We start from the raw sequence: 17432 nt of genomic DNA on the forward strand, positions 1-17432 counted from the left end.
CGCCACCAGGGAAGCCCGATACTGTTTTTTTAATTTGGGAAAATTTCCTCACTTATCATTGAGGAAATCTTTTCATGCAGAGGGTCTCAGTATAAATACATCCTTTGTCTGGGTTGCAGATGGTTTTATTGCCATTATAGCTCAGTTTGGAAATGGTTCTTACTTCAAATTATTGCTGATTTTCTCTTTGGGGGAAATTATGTCATGTATAAATAAGACAAATATTTGTAATGGGATTATCCTTTGTATGTCTCTGTTATTAAATGAAAGATTGTTATTAAATGAAAGATTGTCTCTTTTTGAAGTAATCATATTTTAAATTTTGTTTCACTTTTTAACATTTTCTGAAATCAGGGTATGTCTTTCAATTAATTGATAGTGTATTGCTTAATTAGCAAGGTTTTTCTTTCTTAGCTGTACCTGAAGTAATAGCAAGTCTTAACAGTTACTGAGATCTTGAACTTGATCAAATATAGCAGTTTACAATTCAGATTACTCGTGGTTTAGCCCCAGAAACACTGAGAAACAGAAGCACTGAGGTAGTGCTGAGGTTGGTAGACTGAGTTGAGTAGCACTGAGGAAGATAGACACAATACTTGTTCTCTGTCTCTCTCTCTCTTTTTAAAAGCTTTTTCATATTTTCATCTCAGTCTTGACAACAGGATCAGGAGATTGTAAGGCCTTTAAACCAAACATAATAATGAACATTCACAGTGTATAGGCTTCATTAAAAGCCTAAGGGGAGTCATAAACTGCAGTGAATGTTCCTGTCCTCTCACATCCAGATGCTTTACAGAATTTGCCCTTTGCCCTCTCCTCAGTCTGTATCCTCCTTCAAAGGTTACATTCCTCCTTTAGCTTTCATCTCTAACCTCTAATCATTTCTTCATGCTCTTCTCTTCCTCCCTTGTCTTTTCTGAGTTAGTCTTTTTTATTTATTTACTAATTTTTAAAAATTCAGTAGACTTCTTTGGGAGAGCAGTTTTAGATTTACAGAAAAGTGGAAAGTACAGAGAGTTCCCATGTTTACTTCCCAACCAAGTTTTCCCTTTTATTAACATCCTGGATTAGTATGATACATTTGTTATAATAGATTTGTTATAATAGATAAGCTAATATTGATACATTATTATTAACTAAAGTCCATAGATTACATTAGGTTTACTGTTTGTGTTGTATATTCTATAGGTTTTGACAAATGTATAATGATATGTATCCATCATGATAGTATCATAGAGAATAGTTTCACTGCCCTAAAAATCCCTGTGCATTACTTACTCATCTCTTCCTTTTCCTCCTTCTTCCAACCCCTGGCAACCACTGTTTTTCACCCCTCCATAGTTTGCCTTTTCCAGAATGTCATATAGGTGGAATCATACAGTATTGTATCCTTGTCAGATGGGCTTCTTTCACTTAGCAGTATTCTTTTAAGGTTCTTCCATGTCTTTTTTGGCTTGATAGTGCATTTCTTTTTACTGCTGAATAATGTTCCATGGTATGAATGTATCATAGTTTGTTTATCCATTTACCTATTGAAGGATAAGCTTCCAAGTTTTGACAATTATGAATAACAGATTAGCCTTTTTTAAAACACATATATGATCTAATGTACTTCAGATCACCTGTAAAGAAAAAGTTGAGCTAATTCAGTATCTTGAGCCTTAAAAATGATAACTCTTTTACTTTTCTATCAAAAATTTCTAACTGAGTGGTCAGCTCCTAACAGTGCTCAAGAGATGTGTGTGGAGTGATTGAATATGAAAATAGTTAAGGGGGTATGGAAGAGAAGAAGGAAGCTAAAGATTATATCGTATATTTGGATAATTTTTGGAAAATGAAATTGTCTAGAAATTCAGCTGGAAATTTGAAAGGGCACTAAGATGTTCAGGGCTCTGAATTCAACCATTAATTTGAGAACAGTCCAGAACAAAAGTATCATCAAGCTGGCCCAGAATCGAAGGCAGTAGGCCAGTTTCACTTTACGTTCAATGGAATGATAGGAAGAAGGTAGGGTTTATTTTTTGGAAAAGAGTAAAAGAACAAAAGGCAAGGTTTATAAAATAGTGACCAGTTGATGATCATAGGGTGGAGGTTAGATATTGACATCAGGAAAATAATTGTACAAAATCTATTGATAGTTGTCTTTATTTTGTGTTCTTTAGTTACATTTTTTACTTAGTAAAAATGTTACTAATATGAGGAAGTTATTTAATGACTGGATTTAAGACTCACAGAATATTTTGGTTTATAATTTTGTGAAGTCTAAGGAATATAGAGCTTAATGAGCTACAGAGTCATTCAAATGTCTAAAATATTTTTGTTTTAGAAATATTTATTTATTTATTTGGCTGCACTGGGTCTTAGTTGTGGCATGAGGGATCTTCATTGCCACGTGTGGGATCTTTTAGTTGTGGCATGTGGGATCTAGTTCCCTGACCAGGGATGGAACCCAGGCCCTCTGCATTGGGAGTGCAGAGTCTTAACCACTGAACCAACAGGGAAGTCCCTAGAAATGTCATTTAGTAAATTTGAAATACTAGTATGCTCCCATGGGTCAACAAGCAGCTTGAAATCGTGGAACTTCTAAACTTTAATCCTGTTTCAGATAAGGACTTACTGGTCAAGTTATGTTATGGTAATGCCTTTGTGGTTTACTTCATTCGTCAGTAATACTATATATTTCATAGGACTAAATATACATTTCTCTGTTTTAAGTGCTACCTGCTAAATATTTTAGGGGAAATAGGAATGAATGAAACCACTGCCTCTGTTTATATAGGGCATACATGAATGTGGAGAAAATAGCTAGGAAGGAGGAAAATGCAAGTTAGGTTATGATAAATGCTCTAAGAGTTTTTAAGAAGGGTGGTATTTTAGCTGTGGTGAGTCAAGAATCTTGTATGGAAGTCTTGCCATTTGAGTTTTACCCCTAAAACTAATTAAGAGTTGAATTTGTGGATATAGGAGAGAAACAGCATTCTAGGAAGCGGTTTATGTTCATTGAGAAGAATTTGGGAAGGGATATGTAAGGCTGAAAAGGTGATTAGGGTCAGATTATGGAAAGCCATTAATGCCAGAGTATAAAGACAATTTTTATTAGTTAAGTAAAAATAGGGAATAGTTTTCTGGGGCATGAATATTGTTTATAAAGTATTTTGAATTAATTTTATATCCTTAAAATATATACACATTAATATATACATCTTATTATAGCTTCCATCTCTATCATAAAACAAAGTATCAATATGTTCCCTGAAATGCCATATACAAAAAAAGCCTTATGTAAGTTGGCTGTAAGTATTGTACGCTATATCAGCGTTATAAAGATGTTCTACTGTAATTATAAGCAGTATTTACCAAAATATCTTATAAATTTATAGCCTTATTGATGTGCTGAGATTTTGTTGTTCTTTAGATGACTTTTGAAAATACTTAGCTTTCTCCCATTTTAAGTTAGTTTGTTTTCTTTTTAAAAACAATGTATTTGCTTTTTTTGTTGTAGAACTGTGGCTGCTGAAGTTAGGAAGCAGATTTCTGGACAGTACAGTGGTTCTCCCCAGCTGCTCAAAAACCTCAACATTGTTGGCAGTATATCCCATCATACCACAGTAAGTAGCATATTTAAAATATGGTATGTTACTGTGTAATTCTGACTAGGCCATGAAAAAATAGTGGAAAGATAAGAGCCAGTATATTGGGTTCCATCACTACTCTCACTAACACCCTTATTTGTTGCTATCTCACTCTTTTCTGAAATTTGAGTCAGAGGAGTGTTGGGAGGCATTATAGAAGTGTTGATTTCCTAGGCAACTCTGAAACTTTACATTCAGGATTTAATCAACTCTGGAATTTTACAATTAGAACTTCCCAGACCCAGGGTGATTCATACATGAAAATTCAGGAATCTATTCTAGAAATAATAGGTACTGAAGTAAATGTTAAATAATTATGTAGATTCATAGTATTATCTATGTCCTTTAATAGAAAGGAATATATAGTTATTGAATTATTGCTTTAAGCCAGGTGCTATGTCAGAGATATAAATATATGTTTTCTTATTCAAGAGGCTGGCATGAGGATAATCAATTTTGATAAAAAACTGGTACTTATTAGTTATAGTAGGAATATGAATTAAAAACATGCTCCATTTGTCAAAAACTGAAAAAGTAATTAAGACTGACTTGGGTGAAGTTGTATTAACACTTTCTCTTTGGTTATGAAATGGTACCAATTATTGAACAAACATCATATGCCAGAGCATAATAGTTTGATTGACTTGTAGCGACATGTTTATATATAATGTTTGTGTTATTAAAATTTTAAAACATGGGGTTTACTTTTAACAACAGTAACATACTGATTGGAGAAATTTTAGAATATATAGATTTCTGGATGGTTTCAGTGTACATGGAGATGATCCTTCTAATACTCTCTTAGTGTCTTGAACTCCTCTTTTCAACTGATTTCCCGCATTCTGTGTTACACCTTAACTATTCACTTCCATAGTCATCCCTGGATTTAGTCATTATGAATAACCATAAGCCTCCTGTAATCTCAGTTTTAGGTTTCCTATTCTCTTAATACCACTTCTTATCTTTCTTGCTCTCTTGTTCTGGTGCTCTGACTTCAACTGTCCTTCAACACCACTGGGACCTAGAATTTGTGATCATACTAACTTTTGTGTGTCTGTCACCCCTTGATGTCCTCTTTTCTCTCCTTACCAAACTTAAATTATTTGTTGATCATTATAATTCCTCTTTTGCGTATACTCTTGGCTTCCTTAACTTCTTCTCATGTCATTTGCACTACCTCAGTGCTGTTTAAATCCAACCTTCTGCTTACTTCATACCTGCACTTGTGCAGCTGAGTATGGCTGGAGGAAAACACACAGATCCCATTGACTGGTCTCACTTTAAATTTATGACCACTAACTCATGAAGGCTTTAACATTGCTAGGCAAACATTTTATTTTCCTAATCCGTTCATTTTCCCACTGTTTTAGTTGACCCATTTCATGCCTCCTACTCTTCCCTTAAAACCCTAATTGCTCTTCCCCATTTTCACTCTGAGGATGACTTGACTTCCTGTTTCACTGAGAAAATTGAAGCAGTCAGAAGGAACTTCCACATACTCCTACCACCATGTGTGTTCACCTTTTATCATCTGTACCCATATTGTGTCTATTCACCAGTTATTTTAAATGAACCACTAGTGAACTAGATCCCAAGTTCTCTTGCTCAAATACAGTACTTCAGGAATTCTCCCTACTCTCTTTTTGAAAAAAATTTATTTATTTTATTTATTTATTTTTGGCTGTGTTGGGTCTTCGTTGCCGCGTGTGGGCTTTCTCTAGTTGCGGTGAGTGGGGGCTACTCTTCATTGTGGTGCGCGTGCTTCTCATTGCAGTGGCTTCTCTTGTGGAGCACCGTCTGTAGGTGCGCAGGTTTCAGTAGTTGTGGCACGTGGGCTCTAGAGCACAGGCTCAGTAGCATGGGCTTAGTTGCTCTGCAGCATGTGGGCTCCTCCTGGACCAGGGCTCGAACCTGTGTCCCCTGCATTGGCAGGCAGATTCTTAACCACTGTGCCACCAGGGAAGTCCTCCCTTCTCTTTTATATCGTCACTTTTTCTCTCTATTTATTGGATCATTCCCACCAGTATATAAACATGCAAACATACCGTTACTTCTCCCATTTAAAAAAATTCTGCTTTTTTTGCCCCACTTTTCCATCAGTCTCCAACTTCCAATATTTCTTTGCTCTTTTTTGCAACAAAATTCCTTTGAAGGGTTGTCAGAGCTTGCTGATTTCAATTTCTCTTCTTGTATTCTCTCTGAAAAAGTTCTTTTTAAGTTATGGGAATCTTCAAACATACATAGAAGTATAAGACTAGTATAAACATTAACATCTTTAAATTTAACCACAGTGCTGTTATCACACTTAACAAAATTAACAGTCCATAATCCTTTGGTATCATCTAATAATATCCAGTGCATGTTAAATTTTCTTGATTATTTCATACATATCTTTTTATAGTTGGTTTATTCAAATCAGGATCAAACAAAATCCACAGATGGAATTTGGTCTTAGATCACTTGCATTTTTAAAAAAAAGGGCAGCTTCTCCCTCCTTTAACTTTTTTTTTTAAATTGAGGTATGGCTGACTTACAATATTAAATAAGTTTCAGGTGTACAGCACTGTGTTTCACTATATTTAAAGGTTGTACTCCATTTAGAGTTATTATAAAATACTATGTTCCCTTTGCTGTACAATATATTATTGTAGCTTCTTTATTTTATAATAGTAATTTGTACCTCTTAATCTCCTATCCCTATCCTGGCCCTGTCCCCCCCACTGGTAACTACTAGTTTGTTCTCTATATTTGTGAGTCTGTTTCTTTTTTTGTTATATTCTCTAGTTTGTTTTATTTTATAGATTGCACATGTAAGTGATAACGTAAAATTTGTTTTTCTCTGTCTGACTTATTTCACTAAGCATAATATCATCCAGATCCATCCACGTTGTTGCTCATATGGTCATCTAATAGTCTACAAGGCTGCCAAGTGCATCCAGTGGGGAAAGGCCAACAAATGGTGCTGGGAAAGCTAGAAAGACACATGCAGAGCAGTGAAATTGGTTCCCTATCTTACACCACTCACAAAAATTAACTTGAAATGGATCAGTCTTAAACATAACACCTGATACTATAAAACTCCTAGAAGAAAATATAAGAAGAAGCTCCTTGATGTTGTTCTTGGAAATGATGTTTTTGGATATGACACCAAAAGCACAAACACCAAAAGCAAAAATCAACAGATTGGGGCTACATCAAGCTTAAAAGCTTTTGCACAGCCAAAGAAACAATTAACAAAATGAAAAGGCATCCTATGGGAGAAAAATTTTCGCAAATCATACATCAGATAAGGGGTTAATATCCAAAATATATAAGGAACTCATACAACTCAATAACAAAAAGACAAACAACCCGATTAAAAATAGGCAGAAGAACTAAATAGACATTTTTCCAAAGAAATTATCCAAATGGCCAACAGGTACATGAAAAAGTACGTAGGGAAATGGAAATTAAAACCATGACGAGGTATCCCCACACCTGTTAGAATGGTTATCATCAAGAAGACAAGCGATAACAAGTGCTGGCGAGGATGTGGAGAAAAGGGAACCTTTGTGCACTGTTGGTGAGAATGTAAAGTGGTACAGCCGTATGTTTTCCTCCATACTGGAAAACGTATGGAGGTTCCTCAAAAAACTAAATATAGGGCTTCCCTGGTGGTGCAGTGGTTGAGAGTCCGCCTGCCGATGCAGGGGACACGGGTTTGTGCCCTGGTCTGGGAAGATCCCACTCCGCGGCTGGGCCCGTGAACCATGGCCACTGAGCCTGCGCGTCCGGAGCCTGTGTTCCGCAACGGGAGAGGCCACAACAGTGAGAGGCCTGCGTACCGCAAAAAAAAAAAAAACAAAAAACTAAATATAGAACTACAGTATGGTCCAGCAGTTCCACTTCTGGGTATTTATCTGAAGAAAATGAAAACACTAATTCGAGAAGATACACACACCCCAATGTTCATAGCAACATTATTTACAATAACCAAGATATGGAAGCAACCTAAATGTCCATCAGCAGATGAATGGATAAAAAAGATGTGGTGTATATACACAGTGGAATACTACTCCCTCCCCCAACTTTTAAGTTTGTTTGTTTTTATGCCATTGACTTGTTGAGGAAATTGGATTAGTTGTCTTATAGAATTTCCTACCTTTTGGATTTTATGTTTATTTCCTTGTAGACTTGTTTCTCTATCTTCTGTATTTCCTGTAACTGGTTAGATTCTGGTTCAACATTTTTGAAATTTCTTCCTCATAGACTTGTTTCTCTATCTTCTGTATTTCCTGTATACGATTAGATTCTGGTTCAACTTTTTTTTTAATGGCTTTACTGAGACTTTTTTCACATAACCATACAATTCATCCATTTAATTTACAATTCAGTGGATTTAATATGTTCACATATAACGTGCAACCATCACAACAGTCAATTTAGAACGTTTTCATTATCTCAAAAAGAAACTGTTTAGCTCTCACCCTTTTGTCTCCCTTCTCCCATCCCAAAACAACCACTAATCAAATACCAGAATTTTGATGGCACACCAGAAAAGACTGAAAGAGATCTGAACACTAAACATGTTAGTCAGAATTCCAATGCAGTGATTGTTGAAGTAAGACAGTGTCTCACATTGCCTGTAAGGGATTCTGTAGTGCTTCACTATTGCTTCTTATTGCATCCTTTAACCCTGCTTACTGCCTAGTCATTCTCTGTTATAAAATCATGTTGCAGTCTCCTCCCTTGAATCTGTAAATACAGGATCTTTCTTTGGAGTCTTGCAAAATAATTTATAGTTGTAAGCAGCTCATCACTACATCTGAAAACTAGCCCAGGCAGTTGTCTCTGATGGGAGTCAGAGAGAGTGGAGACAGTTGTAGCAGAAATAAATTTATTTCTTAGCTCCAAGTCTAGTTAGTATTACACCTAGAAAACCAGTGACTTTCTATGTGAGTTTGGGAAATAAGATCATTTATCATCTCTGTGATTTAGTGTTGTTAAGAGAGTGTCATATCTTTCTTCCCAACCCTAACCCTTACTCTTGATATGATTGGTCAATCTTTGAGGAAAGGTTAGTTTTGAATTAGACATACGTAAGGACTCCCAGCTTTTGTCATTATTTTCATGGAGTATCATTTGTGACACTTTGAATCCTGAAAAGTGTACTGCCTCAGAAATAATTCTTAGGTGGAGAAACATTGTTTAAAAAAATGTTCGCTTAAATTTATGTATGTATGTATTTATATTGTGGTAAAATATACACAACAAAATTTATCAGTTTAACCATTTCTAAGTGTACAATTAAATGGCATCAAGTACACTCACAATTTTGTGCAACCATTACCACTGTCCATTTCCAAAACTTTTTAATTAACGCAAACTGAAACCCTGTACCCATTAAAAAATAATTCCATTCCCCTGCTCCTTCCAATCCCCAGTAACCTCCATTCTATTTCCTGTCTCTATGAATTTGTCTATTATATGTACATACCTCATGTAAGTGGAATCATACAATATTTGTCTTTTTGTGTCTGGCTTATTTCACTCAGCCATAATGTCTTCAAGGTTCATGCTTGTTACAGCACGTGTTAGAATTTCATTTCTTTTTAAGGTTGAAAAATATGCCATTGTATATGTGTACCACATTTTGTTTATCCATTCATCTGTTGATGGACATTGGATTGTTCTCATCTTTTGGCTATCGGTAATGATGCTGCTATGAACATTAGTGTACAAGTATCTGTTTGAGTCTCTATTTTCAGTTTTTTTGAGTATATAGCTGGAAGTGGAATTGGTGGGTCATATGATAATTCTGTGTGTTTTGGTTTTTTTTTTTTCCAGAACCACCGAATTGTTTTCCACAGCAGCTGTACCATTTTACATTCCCACCAGCATTGCACAAGACTTCCAATTTCTCAATATCCTCTCCTACACTTGTTATTTTACATTTTTTGGTAATAGCCATCATAATGGGTGTGAAGTAGTATCTTGTGTTTTTGATTTGCACTTTCCTCATCCCACTAATTTTGTTATGTTTTATTTTCATTTAGTTCAATGTAATTTTTAAGTTTCATTTTTCAGACTTTTGTGACTCGTGGATTATTTGGAACTGTGTTTTTAGTTTCCAAGTGTTTGGAGGTTTTCCTGTTGTCTTTCTGTTGCTAATTTCTAGTTTGATTACATTATGGTCAGAGAACACACTCTGTATGATTTCAATTTTTTAAAATTTTTTGAGGTTTGTTTTAGGGTTCAGGTTATGGTCTATCCTGGTATTTACTTTTTGGGCCTTTGAGAAAAGTATTTGGTCTGTTGTCATTGGGTGGATTGTTCTATAAAACAATGTCAGTTAGACCTATTGGTTGATGGTGCTGTTGAATTTTACCATATCCTTGTTGATTTTTCTGTTCAGTTTTCTTTCAGTTGTTGAGAGAGATGTCTTGAAGTCTCCAGCTATAACTGTAGATATATCTTATTTCTTCTTTCAGTTCTGTCAGTTTTTGCTTCCCATAATTTATAGCTCTGTTGTTTAGTACATGCACATTTAAGATTGCTATGGGTCATAGCTGTTATCATCAGGTAATGTCCCTCTTTATTCAGTGCTTTTCTTTGCACTGAAGTCGAAGTACTTTATCTTATGTTAATATAGCCACTTCTGCTTTCTTTTGTTTAATGTATATATGGTATATATTTTTCCATCCTTCTGTTTTCAGCCTCCTTATATTGTCTTTTTTGAAGTGAGCTTTTGGTATACCTTACTGGTATGTCATGTTTTTAAATCCATTCTGCCAGTTTCTTATCTTTTTATTGGTGTATGTAGGCCATTTACATTTAATGTTATTATCATTCTGCTAGGGCTTTAATCTGCCATTTTATTTTTTGTTTGTTCTCTCTGCCTTTTGTTTCTCTAGTTTCCTTTTTCTGTCTTCCTGTGGGTTATCTGAACATTTTTTAGAATTCCATTTTGATTTCTCTGTAATGTTGTTGAGTGCATATCTTTGTATAGTCTTTTTAGTGGTTGCTTAAGGTATTGTATATACATAACTAATCACACTACTGGTGTTGACATTTTACCAGTTTGAGTGAAGTGTGGAAATCTTATGTACCTTTATGTCTCTTCACCCTATAGGTATTAAATTATATAGACCTCACCTGACATTGCCTCAGCAGTAAGGGGAAGGAGTTCTTGTTACTGCTGTATAGCAATAGGTGTCCAGATTCCCTGTGTGGACTCCACTGACACTGTGGGAGTGGAGGATTCATTACCTTCCAGTAGATATGAAAATCTCAGCTCCCCACTCTGACTTCTCTGACATTGTGCTGAATGGGTAGTGTTGGGATGGCTTGTTACAGCTTGGTGAGGGTGAAGTCTAGCTCCCCATTTGGCCTTTGCTGGTGTGGATGTAGGTGGGACTACAGTTTTTCATGTGATGTTTGGCTGGAGTAGAGTGGTTATTCTCTAACCTTTTCTGTTTTGCTAGGCTGCTGCTCTCTGGTCCTTTGGCTGGGGAGAACAGGCTTTGGTTGTGTTTTTTGTTTTCCTGTGCTCCTTGGTGTTTCTGGGTTGTGGACCTCTCTAGCATCAGGTGTGGAGTATGTAAGGTAAAAAGAAATTTTAGGTAACTCACTATTGTGCTATTCCTTGGGTCCCGAGGTCCCTGTTGGTCTGCCTTTTTCTATCCACCTTTTAGAGCCGTCTTATGTTTATTTTATATATAATCTTCAGGGTTTGTAGTTGTAACTAGTGGGAAGAATAGAGAAAAGTATGTCTACTCCATCTTCCTGGAAGTGGAAGTACCTACTTGTGACTTTGATGTTGAGCACTTTTTCATGTGCTAAATGGCCATTTTTAAAAAAAAATAAATTTTATTTTATGGACTCTGTTGGATTTTTTATTTTAAAAATTTTATTTATTTATTTTGGTTGTGCCAGGTCTTAGTTGCGGCACATGTGCTCGTTAGTTGGGCTCGAGGGCTCCTTAGTTGTGGCATGCAAACTCCTAGTTACAGCATGCATGTAGGATCCAGTTCCCTGACCAGGGATCCATCCTGTGTCCCCTGCGTTGGGAGATGGATTCTTAACCACTGTGCCACCAGGGAAGTCCCTAACTGGCCATTTTTATATCTTCCTTTCTGAATGTCTTACCAACTGCCCCCCCCCATCCCCCACGCCATTTATTTGAGGGGGTGGTTTGTTTTTATGAGATGTGGGACTTTTTTATATATTCTAGATGCCAGTCACTTATTAAATGTATTTTGTAAATATTTTCTCCTAGTGTGGCTTGCCTGTTCATTTTCTTAACCATCTTTTGATGTATCAGTTTTTCTTTTACGATTATCCCTTTCTCTGTCATGTCTGAGAAACCCTTGCCTACTCCAAATTTTGAAGGTATTCTCCTATATTTCCTTCTAGCAGCTTTATAGTTTTAGCATTTATGTTTATATCTATGGTCCATCTCAGTTTAGTTTTTGTATATGTCGTGATGTAAGGATTGAAGTTCATTTTCCCCCCCATATAGATATCCAATTTTTCCAGCAACAGTAATTGAAAAAGATTTCCCTTTCTCTGTTGAATTGCTTCTATGCTTCTATTAAGCATGTCATGATAGTGTATTATGTACTTGGTAGAATAGGTAAGATAGAATGCTTATGAGAAGGGCTTCCCTGGTGGCGCAGTGGTTGAGAGTCCGCCCCACGAACAGACGGGTTCGTGCCCCAGTCTGGGAAGATACCACATGCCGCGGAGTGGCTAGGCCTGTGAGCCATGGCCGCTGAGCCTGCGCGTCCGGAGCCTGTGCTCCGCAACGGGAGAGGCCACAACAGTGAGAGGCCCGCGTACCGCCAAAAAAAAAAAAAAAAAAAAAAAAAATCTCTTCACAGAATGCTTATGAGAGAAAATCATGAATTTATATCTTAAACACCCAGTTTGAAATTTTGCTCTTCATTTTGTGGCTATTTTATTTTCAGAAGTTAACTTCTTTGAGCACAATTGCCTTTATTTGTAGAATTGAAATAGTAATTATCTCTAACTTATAGGGTTTGGGGGAGGTTTAAATGAGAAAACATATAATGATAATGATAATAATAGCTACTATCTTTTGAGTGTTTATGATGTGATAGTCATTCATTATTTTACTTAGTATCTTTAAAATGTTGTTGCTCTACCTAGTTGTTCAGTCCAAAGAAGTATAGGTTAAAGCACCTTCTTTGTAGTAATGCAGACTTGCACAGTAGGCAGGTCTCAGTGTTTTTACCCAGTTGAACATCTTGAAAAATAACATATTCTTATTTTCATTGGTCCACAACTGCACATTTGTTGTATAATCACTTATAGTTTTGCCTGAATAGTTTTCTTTCTTGAATTAGATAAGAAGTAGAGTATCTTATCAAAAACTATAATTTCAGCTTGGCTAAGGAATGCCACAAATATCCTATTATTGCTAATAATACTTTTAATGGGGTCTGTGTATTAGTCTCCTTGGGTGCTGTAACAAATTACCACAAACTGGGTGGCTTAAAACAACAGAAATGTATTCTTTCACAGTGCTGGAGTCCAGAAGTCTGGAATTAGTATCAACGGGCAGAAATCAAGGTTTTGGCAAGGTTGCACTTTCTTCAGAGGCTCCCTTCAGTATCACTTTCTTGCCTCTTCCAGATTCTGGTGGCTGCTTGTGGCACATCACTTCTACCTTTAAGGCCAGAATCTTCAAATCTCTCTTTCCTGTGTCTTCATATGGCTTTCCTCTTGGTGTGGCCCAAATCTCTGTTTATCTTCATATAAGGATATATATGATTGCATTTAGGACCCACTCAGATAATCCAGGATAATGTCCCTCTTTTAAGATCCTTAATGATATCTTCAAACACTCTTATTTTATATTTTATTTATTTTCACATATAAGGTCCATGGATTGGGATTTGGCAATCTTTTGGAGGGCCATTTGTCCCCCCACTGCAGTATGGTTGTACGTTTTTACTAGGATAACAGTAACAACAAATAAAGTAAAAGCACCACTAAGAAACTTAGCAATGAAAATTCCAAATTATAAAAAAGAATCCCTCCAGTGAGTATTTTGTCACTGTATAGTATTATAAAACTGTTATCTTCCTGTTTTTATGTGGGAGTTATGGGCAAAATCGAAGCAAGAAAATCAGAGAGTATGACCCAACACTTTGTGGTTTCTTTAGTTCATCTGGCTGAATATCTGTTGACATTTTAGAAATAGCAAGAGAAAAATAACGTTTTTTTAAAATAATAAATCTATTTAAGTTTTAAAATTATTGTGTCCACCTCTTCCTTTATACCCACCTCTCACATCCATCCCTGTTTATAAGGTGCCCCTTACTGAAGCAGTGGATCCAGTGGATTTGGAAGATTACCTCATTACTCATCCTTTAGCTGTGGATTGTGGGCTTTTAAGGGATTTGATTGAATTCCCTCCAGATGATATTGAAGTGGTTTATAGTCCTAGGGACTGTAGAACCCTTGTTTCAGCTGTACCTGAAGAAAGGTAAGGAGACATTTACCTATTTCTGGTTTTAGTGTAACTATAAAAAGGCTACCTTCCATTATTTTATTTAGATTCTATTTCTTGTGGTAGTGTTGTTTCCTATTATATGAACAAGAGCGCAGCAGCAGAATTCACAAACATCAATGCTTTCCTGTCTAAATTATAAATATATTTTCTTTTTTAAAATAGTGAAATGGATCCACATGTTAGAGATTGTATAAGAAGTTATACAGAAGACTGGGCAATTGTGATCAGAAAGTAAGTTATATATTCATTATGACATTTAAAAATACTGAGTAGGATCTGTAAATGGATTAAGGTAGATTAATACTAATTATGAGACCTGAAAATTCATTTAAAAAATAGCTGAAAAAGTAAAAGAAGAACCTTTGCATATAGATATTTTTTCCTTAGGAGTTCCACAATTACTTTCTCTTACTTTCCTTATAAAATAATACGTTTGTGGGGATAGTATTTCTATATTATCATAGATCATTAGTAACTAATAATAATATAAAATAATGATTTGTAGTCTAATTCTTTTGGGAAATCGTGGGTAAATATTGATGAATAATTTGTATTTTTAAAAGAGAATCCAATTTATTGAATTGGTTAAGTTTAATAGCTAGTTTTCTAGATCAAGCTGTTTGAAAGGTCTCTGCCTTTTATTAACTAACTGAATATTTACAGGTCCTTGACCTGTACATCCAATCAAGTTAGTAGTTGTAAAAATGTTTTGTTTTACCACAAAATTTATGCTTCTAATGGATGGTGTTTGAAATATCAAGTCAGATTAAGAAATAAAATAAAATTATTCTTCCTTTGCTAATTTGCATAATGAAAAAGGGTCTTCATACTGAATCTTCTTAGCCTTATTTTATTTTTCTAAAGGAAGTATAATTACTGAAGTAGTGGAAAATTCTGTTATGACATTGCAGTTTTGAGAAATGAAGTTATCTGTGCTAAATTGTACTAGTAACAGTGATGTATCCATTGCTTATTTTGTTGCTGTTGTGGGCAACTGTCTTATTTCACTGTGTTTCACTCTTGGGGTTACTGCTGACATACTTTTTAGTTTTAGTGTGACCTAATAAAAATACAATCTGCTACCCTTTATAAAGAAGAGCTGTTTTTATGAACTTACAATTTTGATAAGTATTTCAATAGCCAGATTTTAGAGATTACTGAAGAAGACCGTTCCTCTGTCAGATAACTCAAAAGTTTTTACCTTTATGCATGTATGTTGGAAACCTGTAATCAGAAATCTTAATAGAAATAGATTAGTTGTAAAATATATTAACCTTAGAATCATGGAGTCGTCTTGCTACTTAATTCTAATCAAGGGATTGCTGACCTTGATTTAAGCCAAGAGGGTACAGTAGTTAACATTTATGGTTATTTGCTATATGCTGGGCATTTTATTGGATACTTTACACTCATCTCATTTAAGGTTCCAACAGACAAGGTAGCTCAGGCTCAGAGTACTTAGGTAACTTCTTTGAGGTCCCATGGCCAAAAAATGGGATAGCTAGGATTAGAACCTAGGGGCATCAGATTCTAATGCTTGTATTTTTTTCTGTTATACTAGATATTATTTATTACCTTCAGTAGTAAATGGAAGACTAAGGGGTACCTTTGGTAGACTAGAAGTTTTAAAGTATCCCTGAAATATAAAAGGTATGACCGGAACACAACAGAAAGCCACAGCACAGAATAATCTAAGATACATGCAAAAGGTTCAGTAGAGCTTTAGGCTCAGTGAATACAGGCAGTGGAAGGGGGACCTGGGGTGAATGTTGGACATTTGGTTACTTTGAAACCTCTTATACCCTTCTTTATGCATAGAAGTGGGAGCAGAGGTATCTGCCTATTTATTTATTGATTGATTGATTGATTGGCTGGCTGCGTTGGATCTTCGTTGCTGCGTCTGGGCTTTCTCCAGTGGCGGCAAGCAGGGGCTACTCTTCGTTGTGGTGTGCGGGCTCCTCATTGCGGTGGCTTCTCTTGTTGCGGAGCAGAGGCTCTAGGCATGTGGGCTTCAGTAGTTGTAGCACACGGGCTCAGTAGTTGTGGGTCGTGGGCTCTAGAGCGCAGGCTCAGTAGTTGTGGTGCACGGGCTTAGTTGCTCCGCGGCATGTGGGATCTTCCCTGACCAGGGCTCGAACTCATGTCCCCTGCATTGGCAGGCGGATTCTTAACCACTGCGCCACCGGGGAAGTCCGGTATCTGCCTATTTTAAGAGGACTAATTATAGGGGCTTGAGCTCATACAATAGTGCCTGGGGTGGGCATACCTTGGAATAAGAAGGAGCCCTCATACCCAGAAGACTGGCAGACTCTGCCTGGAAGCATGAGGTGCCTCTTCTCCACAGCCACTGGATATGTGCTTGGCTAAGCAGATACAGTATTTTCAGACAGATATGGGCTTACAAATTAAAAAATGAGCATTAGAACCTAGAATTGCCAACCATTTGATTAAAACCAGTGCACTTGAAAGAGAATTATCAAACTACAAATAAAAGAACTTACAATTTAGGAAATAGTTAACAGAACACACATCAAGACCCATACGTGTAACTAATATCCTCAAAGAGATGTGAAAACGTTATGGTAACCATATAAAAAATCAACTGGTTATCTTTGGAAGTGAAAATTTTGTTCAGTGAAAAAAATGTTTAAAACTCAGCAGATGGGTTTAATGGCAGAGCAGATGTGACTGAAAAGTGGAATAGTAAGTTATAAGATGAAACCAAAAACTTCTTCCATAATTCAGCACAGAAGGGTAAAAGGATAGAAAGTACTTTATTCATTCAAGACATACTTACTGAGAGGCTAGTATGTGCCAGGCACTATACTAAGCAGTGATGATACAACAGTCAACAAAACTAACTCCGTGCCCTCATGGAGCTTATGTTCTACTTGGGGTTGAGGGCAATAGACATTAAACAAACACAGATAAATATATAATAGTTGGGAAGAATAGAGGGAAGTCTTGTAGAGAAAAAAAGTAGGATGGGGGGATAGGGAGAGCCAAGAAGAGGTGATTCCACTTTGTGAATAACTAATCGGAAGAGGCCTTTCTGATAAGATGAATTTGAGCGAAGACATGAAGGAAGTTAAGGAGTAAGCCCTCTGGATATCTGGGGGAAGAGTGTATTAGGCAGAGGCAAGAGCAGTATACGCAAAGGCTCCATATTGGAAGCATGCTGGGAATGTTCAGGGAATAGCAGAGAGGTCAGTGTGGCTGGAACAGAATAAGTGAGGGAGAGAATGCCAGGATACAGAGTCGTAGAAATGGTGGTGTTGGAT

At 36.3% G+C, this 17432-nt stretch overlaps 1 protein-coding gene across 7 annotated transcripts in view; it reads left to right on the forward strand.

Annotated features, from left to right (window-relative positions):
• DOCK7 (dedicator of cytokinesis 7) overlaps positions 1–17432 on the forward strand; it is a 216368-nt gene that overhangs the window by 18944 nt on the left and 179992 nt on the right. For all 7 annotated transcript variants that reach the window (XM_060139876.1, XM_060139875.1, XM_060139877.1 and 4 more), the window contains exons 2-4: positions 3503–3608; positions 13949–14124; positions 14314–14382. In XM_060139876.1, coding sequence (XP_059995859.1) covers positions 3503–3608; positions 13949–14124; positions 14314–14382 — 351 coding nt within the window. The remainder of the gene's footprint in view (positions 1–3502; positions 3609–13948; positions 14125–14313; positions 14383–17432) is intronic.

The sequence above is a fragment of the Lagenorhynchus albirostris genome, chromosome 2 (genome assembly GCF_949774975.1).
Source record: "Lagenorhynchus albirostris chromosome 2, mLagAlb1.1, whole genome shotgun sequence".
NCBI classification, from domain to species: Eukaryota; Metazoa; Chordata; class Mammalia; order Artiodactyla; family Delphinidae; genus Lagenorhynchus; species Lagenorhynchus albirostris.